The sequence below is a fragment of the Gossypium hirsutum genome, chromosome D02, assembly GCF_007990345.1.
Source record: "Gossypium hirsutum isolate 1008001.06 chromosome D02, Gossypium_hirsutum_v2.1, whole genome shotgun sequence".
Taxonomy (NCBI): Eukaryota; Viridiplantae; Streptophyta; class Magnoliopsida; order Malvales; family Malvaceae; genus Gossypium; species Gossypium hirsutum.
In genome coordinates this window covers 4,731,864-4,744,010 of record NC_053438.1, presented here as the reverse complement: position 1 = coordinate 4,744,010, position 12,147 = coordinate 4,731,864, and the positions used below count along the sequence as shown (strand labels likewise).

Below are 12,147 nucleotides of genomic sequence, written 5' to 3'. Positions count from 1 at the left end.
TCTCTTAATTATAGATAACTAAAGGACTGATGCGAGCACAGTGTGGGTCAATGTTTATTGGTCTACTTGTGGAATTCTTTCTAACGAAGAAATAGTACCAATGTTTATTCTTTTACAGATAATTACACCATAAATTATTACTCTCTTTTTCAATTGGTCTCTAAATTTTTAAAAAAGATTAATTATATCCCAAACATTCACTGTTATACCAATTAGGTCTTTTTGTTACTAAAATCGTTAAATAGCACATCACATCTTACGTCGAAAAAAAAAATTGAATGATAAAGTTTCTGTAAAAGTTTGTTAAAACATCCATTTTTACAATATTAATTTTTTTAATTTGTGTCACATAAAATTCGACCTGTCATTTAATAGTTAAATTAACGATTTTAGAGACAGAAGGACTAAATTGACATAATTTCAATAATTTAAATATGTAATTAGAATAATTTAAAGTTTAAGGACCAATTTATAATAAGTCATAGTTCAAGGGCGTTTAGTGCAATTAACCCATACTTTTTATACATACAAGGCTGAAGCTATAAAAAAAAAAGTATATATTGCCTTTTATACATGCTTTTTTTTTAATGGTTCTCACACATGGTTTACTTTTTTAGGTGACATATACTTTGTTTTCATTAGCAGCCATTGTTCTATTATTATCCTTTTCTTTGGTAACTTAACCTTAGGTTTCCCCAAAAGTGGTTAAGAATAATTAATAAATAATATAAGGAATAAAGTTGGTAACTTTTGTTTTAATTTGGTCCCTAAAATTTTTTTGTTGGTCCACATTAGTCTCAGAATCTGATAATTTGTCTTAAATTGATCTCCGAACTTGGATTTCATTATATTGTTATGATGTCATACTTTACGATTATGTCACATCATTATCTAAAAATTTATATAAAGCTATTTGGCACAATCTCGAAGTATCACGTCGTCATATCTTAACGAAAACCAAATTTATGGACCAATTAGAAAAAAAAACTAATAAATTTATAACTAAAATGGATAAAAAAATATTTAAAAATTAAGATGTAAAAAGTTATCAAATTCAATTAATAAATCTCATTATAAGTTTTAATCATATATGCTCTTTTTGGCATAATGTTTAGAACTACCCATAACCTTTCTTCGACCCATAAATATGAGGATAAGTCGCTTTAGCACACTCGAATCCACATCCTCTTACATTGACGATAATGTCATGCTAATCGAACTAAGACTCAATCGGCAAGATTTTTCACTATTAAATATAGGGTGAGTAAAATTCGATTCAACTCGAAAAAAATAAAAAAAAAGTTTAATTTTCGAATTATTCGAATTGAGTTAATCAAAGTAACTAGATTTTTTTTGAATTTTGAGCTCGACTCAAGTTAAAATTTTAAATTTGAATAACTCAAATAATCCTAATAAATTGAATACAAATTATATTATTTTAAATTTTAAATTTATATTTCCCAAACCCAAACCCTTTTACTTTGCCCCATCATTTTTCCCTCAAAGCCCGTCTGCCCCAACCAACCACCGTCGCCATTTTCCCAATTTCCCCCAAATCAAACCCTTCAAGCTCAATCGTCCATCCATTCAAACCCTCCGTTCTTCTTCTTCATCAATTCATTCAAACCCCCCCCTTAAATCAAAATCCCTTCCTCCATTCTTCTTCTTCATCAGTTCATCGAGCTTTTTTATTCGATATTTATTTTTTTTAATTTAACTCGAATAATAATATTCTATTCAATTCGAGAAAATTTCAAATCCATTGATAAATTAAAATTCGAAAATTCGATTAACTTAAAATTTTTTTATTCGATTCCATCCTGACGTTTAATTAAATATAAATTATTTTAAAAAATCAACCAATTTTGAGTAATCAATCATTATCATAAATTTTTTATATAATTTTTCTAAGTAGCTTTTGGAATACGGCAAATTGAGTAGCTTTAAGAAAATTACTTTTCCATTTTTAAATATATGCTAATAAATATACATTTTACAATGACAGTTATAACGAGAAACATGAAATCCAAAATGATTTCAACCATTGAATTGGAATAAATTATATTACAACATAAATTTACAGATATCTTTTTTCTTCAAAACCGAATATTTGAATAATATTTTATAAAAAAAATAAATAAAAGTAAAAAGAATTAATAATAATTACTAATAATTAACAAACTTACTAATAACTCTGTCTAATCATAAAGGAGACTTACGAAAGTAATATAATAGACTACTCCCAGACTAGAGGTGCTCATGGGCTGGGACTGGCCAGGTTCGGGCGGGCCCAAAAAATTGTTGCCCTGTGTCCTAGGCCTGGAAAAAAAATTCATAAGCCCGAGCACGTCCCATTTTTTAAATAAACACCAAAAAAATTTTAAAAAATAAAAAAAATATTTTAAAAATATTTTAAAAATAAAAATTTTGGGCTAGGCCAGGCCCGGACCAAAAAAGTGCTGCCCGAGGCCCGGCCCGTTTTCTAAACAGGCCTCGTTTTTTGCCCAAACTCATATTTCGAGCCTATATTTTTACCTAAACCCTCTCATATTTTGGGCGGGCCGCCCAGCCCATGAGCACCTCTATCCCAGATGCATGAGGAGGCTTACGGAAGGTAATAAGTATAGCCCTGCTCCCAAACGCATTGGGAGAGGTTTACGGAATGTAATAAGTATGGCGCTACTTCCAAACGCATTTAATAATTAATAACTAAAAAAGAATAATTGAATGAGTATTTTGTAATTTTTTATTATTGGCATGGCACATATTATAGATTTCACACATACGAAAGTGATAATTTAAAATAATAATTAAATATTATATAATATAGGATTTACTTTCCTAGATTAAGTCAAAATCTTAAGGTATGAAAGTATGAAAATGGGAATTTTTTTAAAACGTCGTCTATTATAATTCATTTATATTTTATACAACAAAATAGAGGTTAATGGTATAATTAATGAAAATGACCTTTCTAACTAAAACATGAAAAATAAATTTAACCAAATCATTCCCCAATCTTTTTCATTGCTCTCCTTACTTTTAAGTAGCTTGGTTGAAAATTTTGAGATTTAATTGGTAAAAAAAAATGATAGGTATTCCTTCAGACGCCATGTAGACATTTCAATTCAGAAATGTCAAGATCCTATCTAAAAAGTTGTCGCAAGTCTGTTGATTTTCTAAGCTTGAAAATTGGTAGCTTCAGTGAATGGAATTTAATAAATTCCACCCCATCCGTGCATGTATCATTCCCCATTTCCTCGAAAAGATTCGTCATCGACGAATCCTGTATTTGATCGAATCTTGATTTGATTTGCTCAATCTTTGACATTATTGTTGGGCATTGAGATAGTGTGAGTCCATCGCATTCATCGGTCTAAAACTGGGCCTTGAGACTCGCATCATAAAATTATTAAAATATGCTTTTAAGTTGTTGTATTATTTGTGTGACTTTGAGATTTAGTCTATATACTTCTATTTTTAAGAATTTAGTTTCTCTATCTTTTACATTTAAAAAATTTAAATTCAACTGTTAACATTATTAAAATTAGTGGTGCGACGTTATGAAATAATAAAAAATACTCGACTGATAGCCACATGACTAAAAAAATGATGGTGTGATAAACTAGATTTTGATTGGAAAATTTTAATAATATTAACCATGCATCTTGCTTTAAAAAAAAATGCATTTGCAAGTCTTCATTGAATTTGTTTACATAAAGTCTTCATTGATTTTGATTTCCATATTATGGAAAATTAAATAATTGCTAATTAGTATAAAATTAGGATTATCATTATAAAAAATTTATCCAAATATTTAGTCAAAATAAGATATTTTTTATTTTAAATTTAATTATTAACTGTGTATTTGTATTAGGCATGGTTTGCTAGTAAGTTTCGTGGGATAATGACAATTTTATTTTATTTTATTGATAAAGAAAAGTTTACTTTTTTTTATCATTAATATATACTTATATTAGGTTTTGTTACTATCTTTTATATATATATATATATAATAAAAGCATGATGTTAGGTATAATCATTTATGGATCTTAATATAGTAATTAATTAATTAAAATTAAACATATAAAAACACTATAATAATATTTTAAATGCAAGCATAAAAAGTTCAGTTTGTTCAACCCGTGTGTTGGCTTAATGATTAGAGCGTTCACCGCTTTAGGTGTGACCTAGATTCAAGTTGCGCTAATCGCATTGCAGTTAAAGCTTCGCCTTCCTCTTCTCATTCACAAAAAAAAAAAGAAAAAAAATTTAGTTTGTTAGGTATTAGGGATAAATCTCAAATCTATATATGAACTTTAGTCTAATGCGTAATTTTATACATGTTCTTTGATTTTGTGTAATTTTATACATGAAATTTTGATTTGATCAATTTTTCATAAATTATTAACAAAATTATTGATATAACATCATTTTATGTTTTTATATTACATACATATAATTATATTTATCTAATATAAAAATAAATCGATGCATTTATTTCTTTAAACGTGCATGATTGAATCAAAATTAAAATTTCATGTACACATTTGAAACACAATCAAAGTTTCATATGTATAATTGCATCAAATTAAAGTTTATGTATCAAATTACAAATTAAATCAAAGTTCATGTATAATTTTGGGATTTATCCCTTAGATACAATTATTATGGATTTTGCTTCCCAGGGTGATAATTTATTTATTTATTTTGACACGATGTTTAAAACTATCCATAACCCATTCCAACCCATTAATAGGATGATAATATGCTTCAGCGCGCTCAAACCCACATCCTCTTACATTGACAATAGTGCACATGCCAATCAAGTTAAAACTCAATCGAAATTTAAAATTATATTTAAATATGTATAAATTTGAAACAATGAATAAATAAAATAAAACGGTAATTTTTTTAAAAAACAACGTTAATTATAAATATTTTTTATACAAAGTCAAAATAATTAAAAGTAAACTTTTTTTCCCCAAAATCTATCAAAATCAAATGACCTTTATAACTATATTAAACTATGAAAAGGGAAATTTTACCAAACCAACCTTTTTGCTTCCCATTGATCTTAGTAACATGGTAAACCAAATCGGAAAATTAAAAGAAAATTAGTCAAAATAGATAAAAAAAAATTTAAGAACCAAAAATAGAAAAATACGGTTAACAACTAGAGGTGATCATAGGCCAGGTTGAGCCTCAATAGAATTTAAGCTTGTTTTCTAGGCTCAAGCTCGGCCTAAAAATTGGGCCTAAAATTTTACCCAAGCTTAGCCCGGATAAAAATACTAAAACCCGAGTGCAACACTGCCCACTTATATTAAAATTTGTTTATATTATTATATTTATATACAAAAAATTAAAAAAATACAATATATCAAATACACTAAAAATATTAAAATAAATATTTCCCAACAATTTGAAAATAAATTTTAAAAAATTTTGAAAAGTAAATGAACTAAATTCCATATATACGAAGAGCATAAGAATTTTGAATTTATTGTAACTTTAATATTTTTATTCTATAATTTAACTAAAAAATAAAAGAATTAACCCAACACGAAACGCGGGTAAAAACTATATTAATCAAACAAAAGATTAAAAAATAACTAAAATATATAAAAATATTAACAACATAAACATGTTATTAAATTAATGTGTGAGTTTAAATTGATCTGATTTAGGTTTGACTGAGTAAATTGGTCCTAATTTCTTTATGGGTCGAATTAGGGTTTAAAATTTCATTTTAATGAATGGGCTTCACACAATAGGTGTGGGCCAAAAAAATAACACAATAGGGGGTGTTTCAATGGTCAAGGGTTTTCATATATGAGTCAATATTTTTTAATAAAAAAATATTACTATTATTTATTGAAAAATAAATAAATTATAATATTTTTAAGTTCTCTCCAAGTTTATTTATTTTGGTTTAAGTCCCGATATATTTTAGTTGTGTTTAAATTTATTTTGTTTGATACTTTTGTAATGGTTGATTCTAGTTATAGTTATTCGTATGTATTAATCGTACGTTGATATGCAATACAATGACTAAATTCTTTGGTCATGCATATTAAGGGCCTCCGTTGACCGGTTGGACTACCTTAAGAGGCTTTCATACTCGTCCTTGAGCTTTGCATATCCACCAACCGAGACACTTTCGACTCTATGAATCAAGCTTACTAGGCAACCTTTTAAGGTATATTGGCTTTCAGCAATGAGAGACAAAACCCTCCCATCAGGGGACAATACCTTTGGTTATTGAGGGACTAGTCAACTGCCTAAAGAACAATACTTCAAATAAAAATGAGTTTATTTATAAAAAAAACAATATTAAATGGCATAATCTCGTTCTGATTATATCTACTCTTTTTAACACAATGCCTAAAATTACCCATAACCTCTCCCTAACTAGGGGTGTTCAATCGGTTAACCGACCCGAACTACCATTAACCGACCCTTTTTAACCCTTAACCGTTAACTGAACCGATTTTTTTTCAAAAAAATTAACCGAACTAAACTTTTTCGGTTAATTCGATCGGTTAACTGAATTAACCGAAATTTATATGTTTTTTTTTATTTTTGGTTAAAACAAGTATAAAATATATAAAAAAATTAACCGACTGATTAATTTATATTTCCAAAAAATTAACTGAACCGACCGAATGCTTATATATTATAATATTATTTATTAAATTTGGTTAACCGACCGATTTCGAACCGAATTAACCGTTAACCGAACTTCCAAAAAATTATTAATCGATCCCCGACCGATTAATTCAATTTTACCCGAAATTTGCACACCTCTATCCCCAACCTATAAATAAGAAGATGATGCACTTCAACGCATTTGAACTCACATCCTCCTATGTTAATGACAATACCCATATTAATTAAACTATGACACAATCGGCAACCCATAACTAAAAGTTAGCCCATAATTATTCTCTAACCCAGACTTGAATAGGGAACCAAAATAATTGAAATACAAAAGAAAAAAGCAAACACATTTGGTTGCCCATTAATGCATATTAATTAAGAAACTCCATTATTATCCCTAACAACTTGCCATCAATACTATCTCCCAAATCATTCTTCATGTTCATGCATCATTACCTCTCTAATTTTATTTTATTTTATTTTTCAACCTTAACCATCACTCCATCTAAGTAATAATAAATAAAAAAACAAAAATATAAGTCGAATAAATTGAGGTTTTGAAAATTTTAAAATTTTAAATGTATGAAATTTTAATCCAAATTTTAGTATAGTCTAAATTTAGATTTATTTTTTATAATAATTCGAACGTGGTTTGTAATGATCAGTTCTGACAATAATTATTTGAATGTATATTATTTGTAAAAAAAGATCAACTTGATTTATGGTCGGATCAATTTAGATTTTAAAAATTCTGAATCATTTCGGTCTTGAATTAATCGAGTACTAGTTTAGTTGGGAAAAGATTAATTTCCTTTTCTATTAAATGATGACTATTATTATTTTGACGATGTGTTTTCATACTTTTATATAATTTTTAAATAAATAAAAAAAACTAAAATTAACATATCCAATGATTAAACACATGTTCAAGTTCTTTACCACCACACCAATAATAATTATTGACTAAATTTTTACATAAAATGTTTTCTCCCACCCACATCGTGTATCTGTGCGTACTATCATTTAAATAAAAATTTTGACTTGATATAGAAAAATGATAATACTATAATAAACAATTGGGTGCACTTATTATTGTTAATTTGATGTGTTTATCTATTTAATTTCTTTTTCAGTCGCAATTTAAACTATTTTTTCCTTCTTAATTCCGTATATATTGAATTTATTATTTGTTGCCTTTATTTTTAAATACATACCTATATTCTAAATACGTAATTTTTACACGTATACGCGTGATAGAATTTCTAATTTGTAATTAAATTATTGATCACCAAAATAAAATAAAATCAAATCTCGAATAAATTATTTAAAAAAATCAACCATGGTAATTAAGTTTTGGAATTTTGAAAGTTTCGAGAAAGTTTTGGAATTTTGAGTACTCATTTAACTTTTATCATACATAAATTATATGTAAATTCTGGTTAGATTTATTCTAGATTTATGTCGATCCAATCTAAATTTATTCAAGTTTAAGTCAAGAAGTATTTTCATTATGATGTATTATACTTTATAATGATTAATTTTAATTATAGTTACTCATATACTCTCAAAAATTAATTTATTGAATATTATTATAAATTTATTTAGAAGTATTTAACAAAGTTATTTGAAAATTTTAATGCAAATAAATTAAAATTTTAAGCTACTTCAAAGGTTATTTTTTTATATTTTCTTTTCATTATGAAAGTTTAAGGTTTGTCATATGACATTTTAATAAATTGCAATGAATCCAGTTTCTTTTTTATATTATAAGTTACTTTCCTCTTCAAATTATTAACATTTTAATTACATTTTCAAATTATCATAATTATATTAATAAGTTTCTCTATTATTAAAATTATTAATTTGATCATTAATGACTTTTCAAATGTTATACGATATAATTTAAAATGAAAACTAAAAAATTGTCGCGTAACTTTAAAAGCTAAAATATTAAAAATAAAGAAAATAAAAAAATGAATAATAATTTTTTTATAAAAGTTTCGAGAATCTCAAAACTAAAGATTTTTAAAACATCCGTATTTACAATATTAATAATGTTTTTACTTTCTTGATATAAGATTTTTACCATATATATATAGTAATTTCACGTACTTTTATAATTTTTTGTACAATTTATATTGTTATTCATGCATGTAAATTTTCGAATTAATTTGATATTTCTATCCTGTCAATATTGAATGGTTGAAATTTTTTTATGTAATAAATAGTTAAAATATTTTTAATGTCCATTTAATTTATCACGCGTGATTTATATGAATGAAATATAAAATATAATGATTAAATTATTAAAATATTAAACCCATGTGATGGCCTGATGGTCAAAGGTGTTCGTCGTCTCAGGTGTGACCTGGATTCGAGTCACGTTGATTGTTCGGGCTTTACCTTATTATTGTTACTCACCAAATAATTATTAAAATATTAATCATATAAAAAATTACGAAAAGTGCATTAACTTTTAAGATCAAAATAAGCTTAAAAAAATGGTGGGGCATGGGAAAGATACATCATAACTAATGTGCTTAACTTATTTGCTAAGCTATCAAATTTAGTCAATCATTTTACTCTTCGTTTTCTAGATTTTTTTTTCTCAAGTTGCATCATTTTTGCAGTTAAATGTGTTGATTTTTTAATGGGTTAAATATAATTTTTTTCAAGATTTAGGGAAATAGATTGATTTTAGAGAGGGAATGTGAAAGCGTGTCCAGCTGGACGAACTTTCTATTAACATGTTAGGGAAAGCATGCCCAGTCGGAAGTGTTTTATGAAAATTCCAAAGAAAACGTGTCTAGTTGGACGTGCTTTTCTTGACATGTCATTAGAAAGAGCGTCAGCTGGATACACTTTCATACACTCTCTCCAAAATTGGTCTATTTCCTAAGATCTTGAAAAAAAAAAGTCTATTTGACCAATTGTATTTTTTTTAACAAGAATTTGGGTTACACAACTTCTAACTGAGATCATTGAAACAAATAAACACACACATACATGCATATATATATAATTTTCTTTTAAAAATAATAGCATCTTATCGATTGAGTTTTAATTCAATTAATATGAGCATTGTTATCAATACAGGAAAACGTGAGTTTGAGTGTGCTGAAACGCATTATCCTTCCATTTATAGGTTAGAGAGGAGATATAAATAGTTATAAACACTGTGTCAAAAAGAACAGATGTAATTAGAACTGATAATAAAATTATAAAAAAAGAAAAACAAAATACAATAGCATCTTCTTGGCATACATGTTTCAAAAGGGAAATTGTTTTTCCTCAAATGCACAAAATAAAAGACAGGGAAAAGTCATGATGAAGATATACAAGGAAGAAGAAAAATAAATGAGTGAAAAACAAACATTAATCCCTTGATGTGTGCATCACTCTCTTACTTAAATAACAAAGTTCCATTTTTTCCTCAAATCGAAATAAAAATTCGACAATTTAAGCTTAATTCATAATTTAACTTTTGATTATACTTGTTTTTCATTTTGATCATAATTAAACTATTATTTTCGTCTCAGTTCACCCAGAAATAAAAGTGGCTGAGAAAAAAAGTTTATGTATCGAAACAAGAAAACGAGTATAATTCAAAGCCAAATCATGAATAAAGTCAAAACTTTAGGTACCAAAGTAAGAAAATGAGTGTATTTTAGGGACTAAATCATGAATAAAACCCCAAAAAAATTAAAAATGGAGGAGCTAACAAGCAAATTTAACAAAAACCAGGCCTCGGTTTCTTACGAACCGAAATGCAACCCCGTTGATGATCTCTGAAAATCCTAATCTCAGAACAATCCCTGAGATCTTCAAGGCTAATGTACTGCTGCTTAACCATCCTCGAACTATCAGCCGCCGTGTCGTTGACCCATATGTATGGGTGACATGTTTGGTCGTAGTAATAAAGCAAGCTCTTCATCCCTCCACCACCATTGCCGTCGCTCAACCCGGGCATGTACGCCTTGTATATGCTCTTACACTTCAGCCTCTTGGAGCACCCTGGTTTCAAGGTGTGAACCTTTTTGAGGATCGATCCTACCCGCACTTGAAGCTCCACAGCTCGGTCGCTGTGGTTCCAGACCCTGGTGCCGAGTCCCGAAGGTTGGGTGTGGTCTCGGCACCCGTCGAAGCAGCCGCCGAAAGGGAAAATGCTTAAGGTTGGCATTTTTCTTTTGAATGAATCTAAGAGTTTGGTCTTTTGGGATTTGGAAACTACGTTCATTTCTGGTGTGAAATGAGTGTGTTGGACAAACTTTTTTGTGTATGGTGAAATATTATATATAAAGGAGACTCCATGGATGAACATTTTTTGTTCTCTTTCATCAATGGCTGTGATTATTGGTTTGTGACCCCACGGATTATGATTTTCCAAGTCTACATTATTCTTTGCCCTTGTTTTAAGCTATCTTATCTTATTTTTATGTTTTTGAGTCGTATTTTAAGCGGCTCGATTGGTATGGGTATTATTGTTAACATAAGAAAATACGGATTCGAGCGTGATGAAACATATTATTTTTTTATTTATGAGTTGGGAGAGAGATTATGGGTAGTTTTAGACATTACCTTAAAAAGAATAAATATGATCAAAATCTATAATAAGATTATTAAAAAAAATCTAGTATGAAACTTCACTAAATTAATTAGATTTAGATTCAAATTCGATTATTATTTTAAAGTAGTGCTAAATTTTAAATCATTTTAATTACATTTTAAAATTATTGAAGTTATATTAATTAGATTTTTTTTATTATTAAAATAATTAATTTAATTATTAAGTGATATGTCAAATATTTTTTTTAAAATGGATATTTTAGAGGTTTATTATTAACTTCCTTTTTCAACTTTACTTAATTTTAGTTTTTACTATTAAAATTTACGACAAACGGTATGTAATAGCCCGATTTTAGGCTTAGTCGGAACAGTGGTTTCGGGACCACAAATCCGACGAAAAAAAAATGTAATGGCTTGAATTTTCAGAGGTGTCGGAACGGTGATTCGAGATCACTAAATTCGACAAATGGGTAGAAAATATTATTAATTTAGTAAGTATAAGTTAAATATGAAGTTAGGAAAATTTTTGAAATAGTGAATAGTGCACTAGAAATAAATATTAAAATAATTAGAATCGAAATGAGGTATCAAGACCTCGGGGATTTTAAACTGAGCCATAAATATTTTTATAAATATTTATGGAGTGTTAAAAAGTTAGTATTAAAGTTTCGTTAAGAAATTTTAAAGTTCCGATAATTAATTGAACAAAAAGGACTAAATTGTAACAAATGCAAAATTTTGGGAAATGATTAAATAGCTTAAATGATAAAAGGAAGAGGGCTTAAAAGGCAAATAGACCCAAGGTCTATTTGGGCTGGACGGCAGAGGCATGAAATCAGCAAGAAAGTAAGGAGAATTAAGGGCAAAATTGGAAAATTGCAAATTTTGCTTAATAAAGTTAGGACCCAAGTGGAATTA

At 27.6% G+C, this 12,147-nt stretch overlaps 1 protein-coding gene across 1 annotated transcript; it reads right to left on the bottom strand.

Moving 5' to 3' along the window:
- Positions 1-9,844: 9,844 nt before the first annotated feature.
- LOC121214452 (uncharacterized) lies at positions 9,845-10,981 on the bottom strand. Its single transcript, XM_041088114.1, has one exon. It carries the CDS (start codon positions 10,898-10,900, stop codon positions 10,394-10,396), a length of 507 nt encoding a protein of 168 aa, XP_040944048.1. The 5' UTR covers positions 10,901-10,981; the 3' UTR covers positions 9,845-10,393.
- Between the last annotated feature and the right edge of the window lie 1,166 nt (positions 10,982-12,147).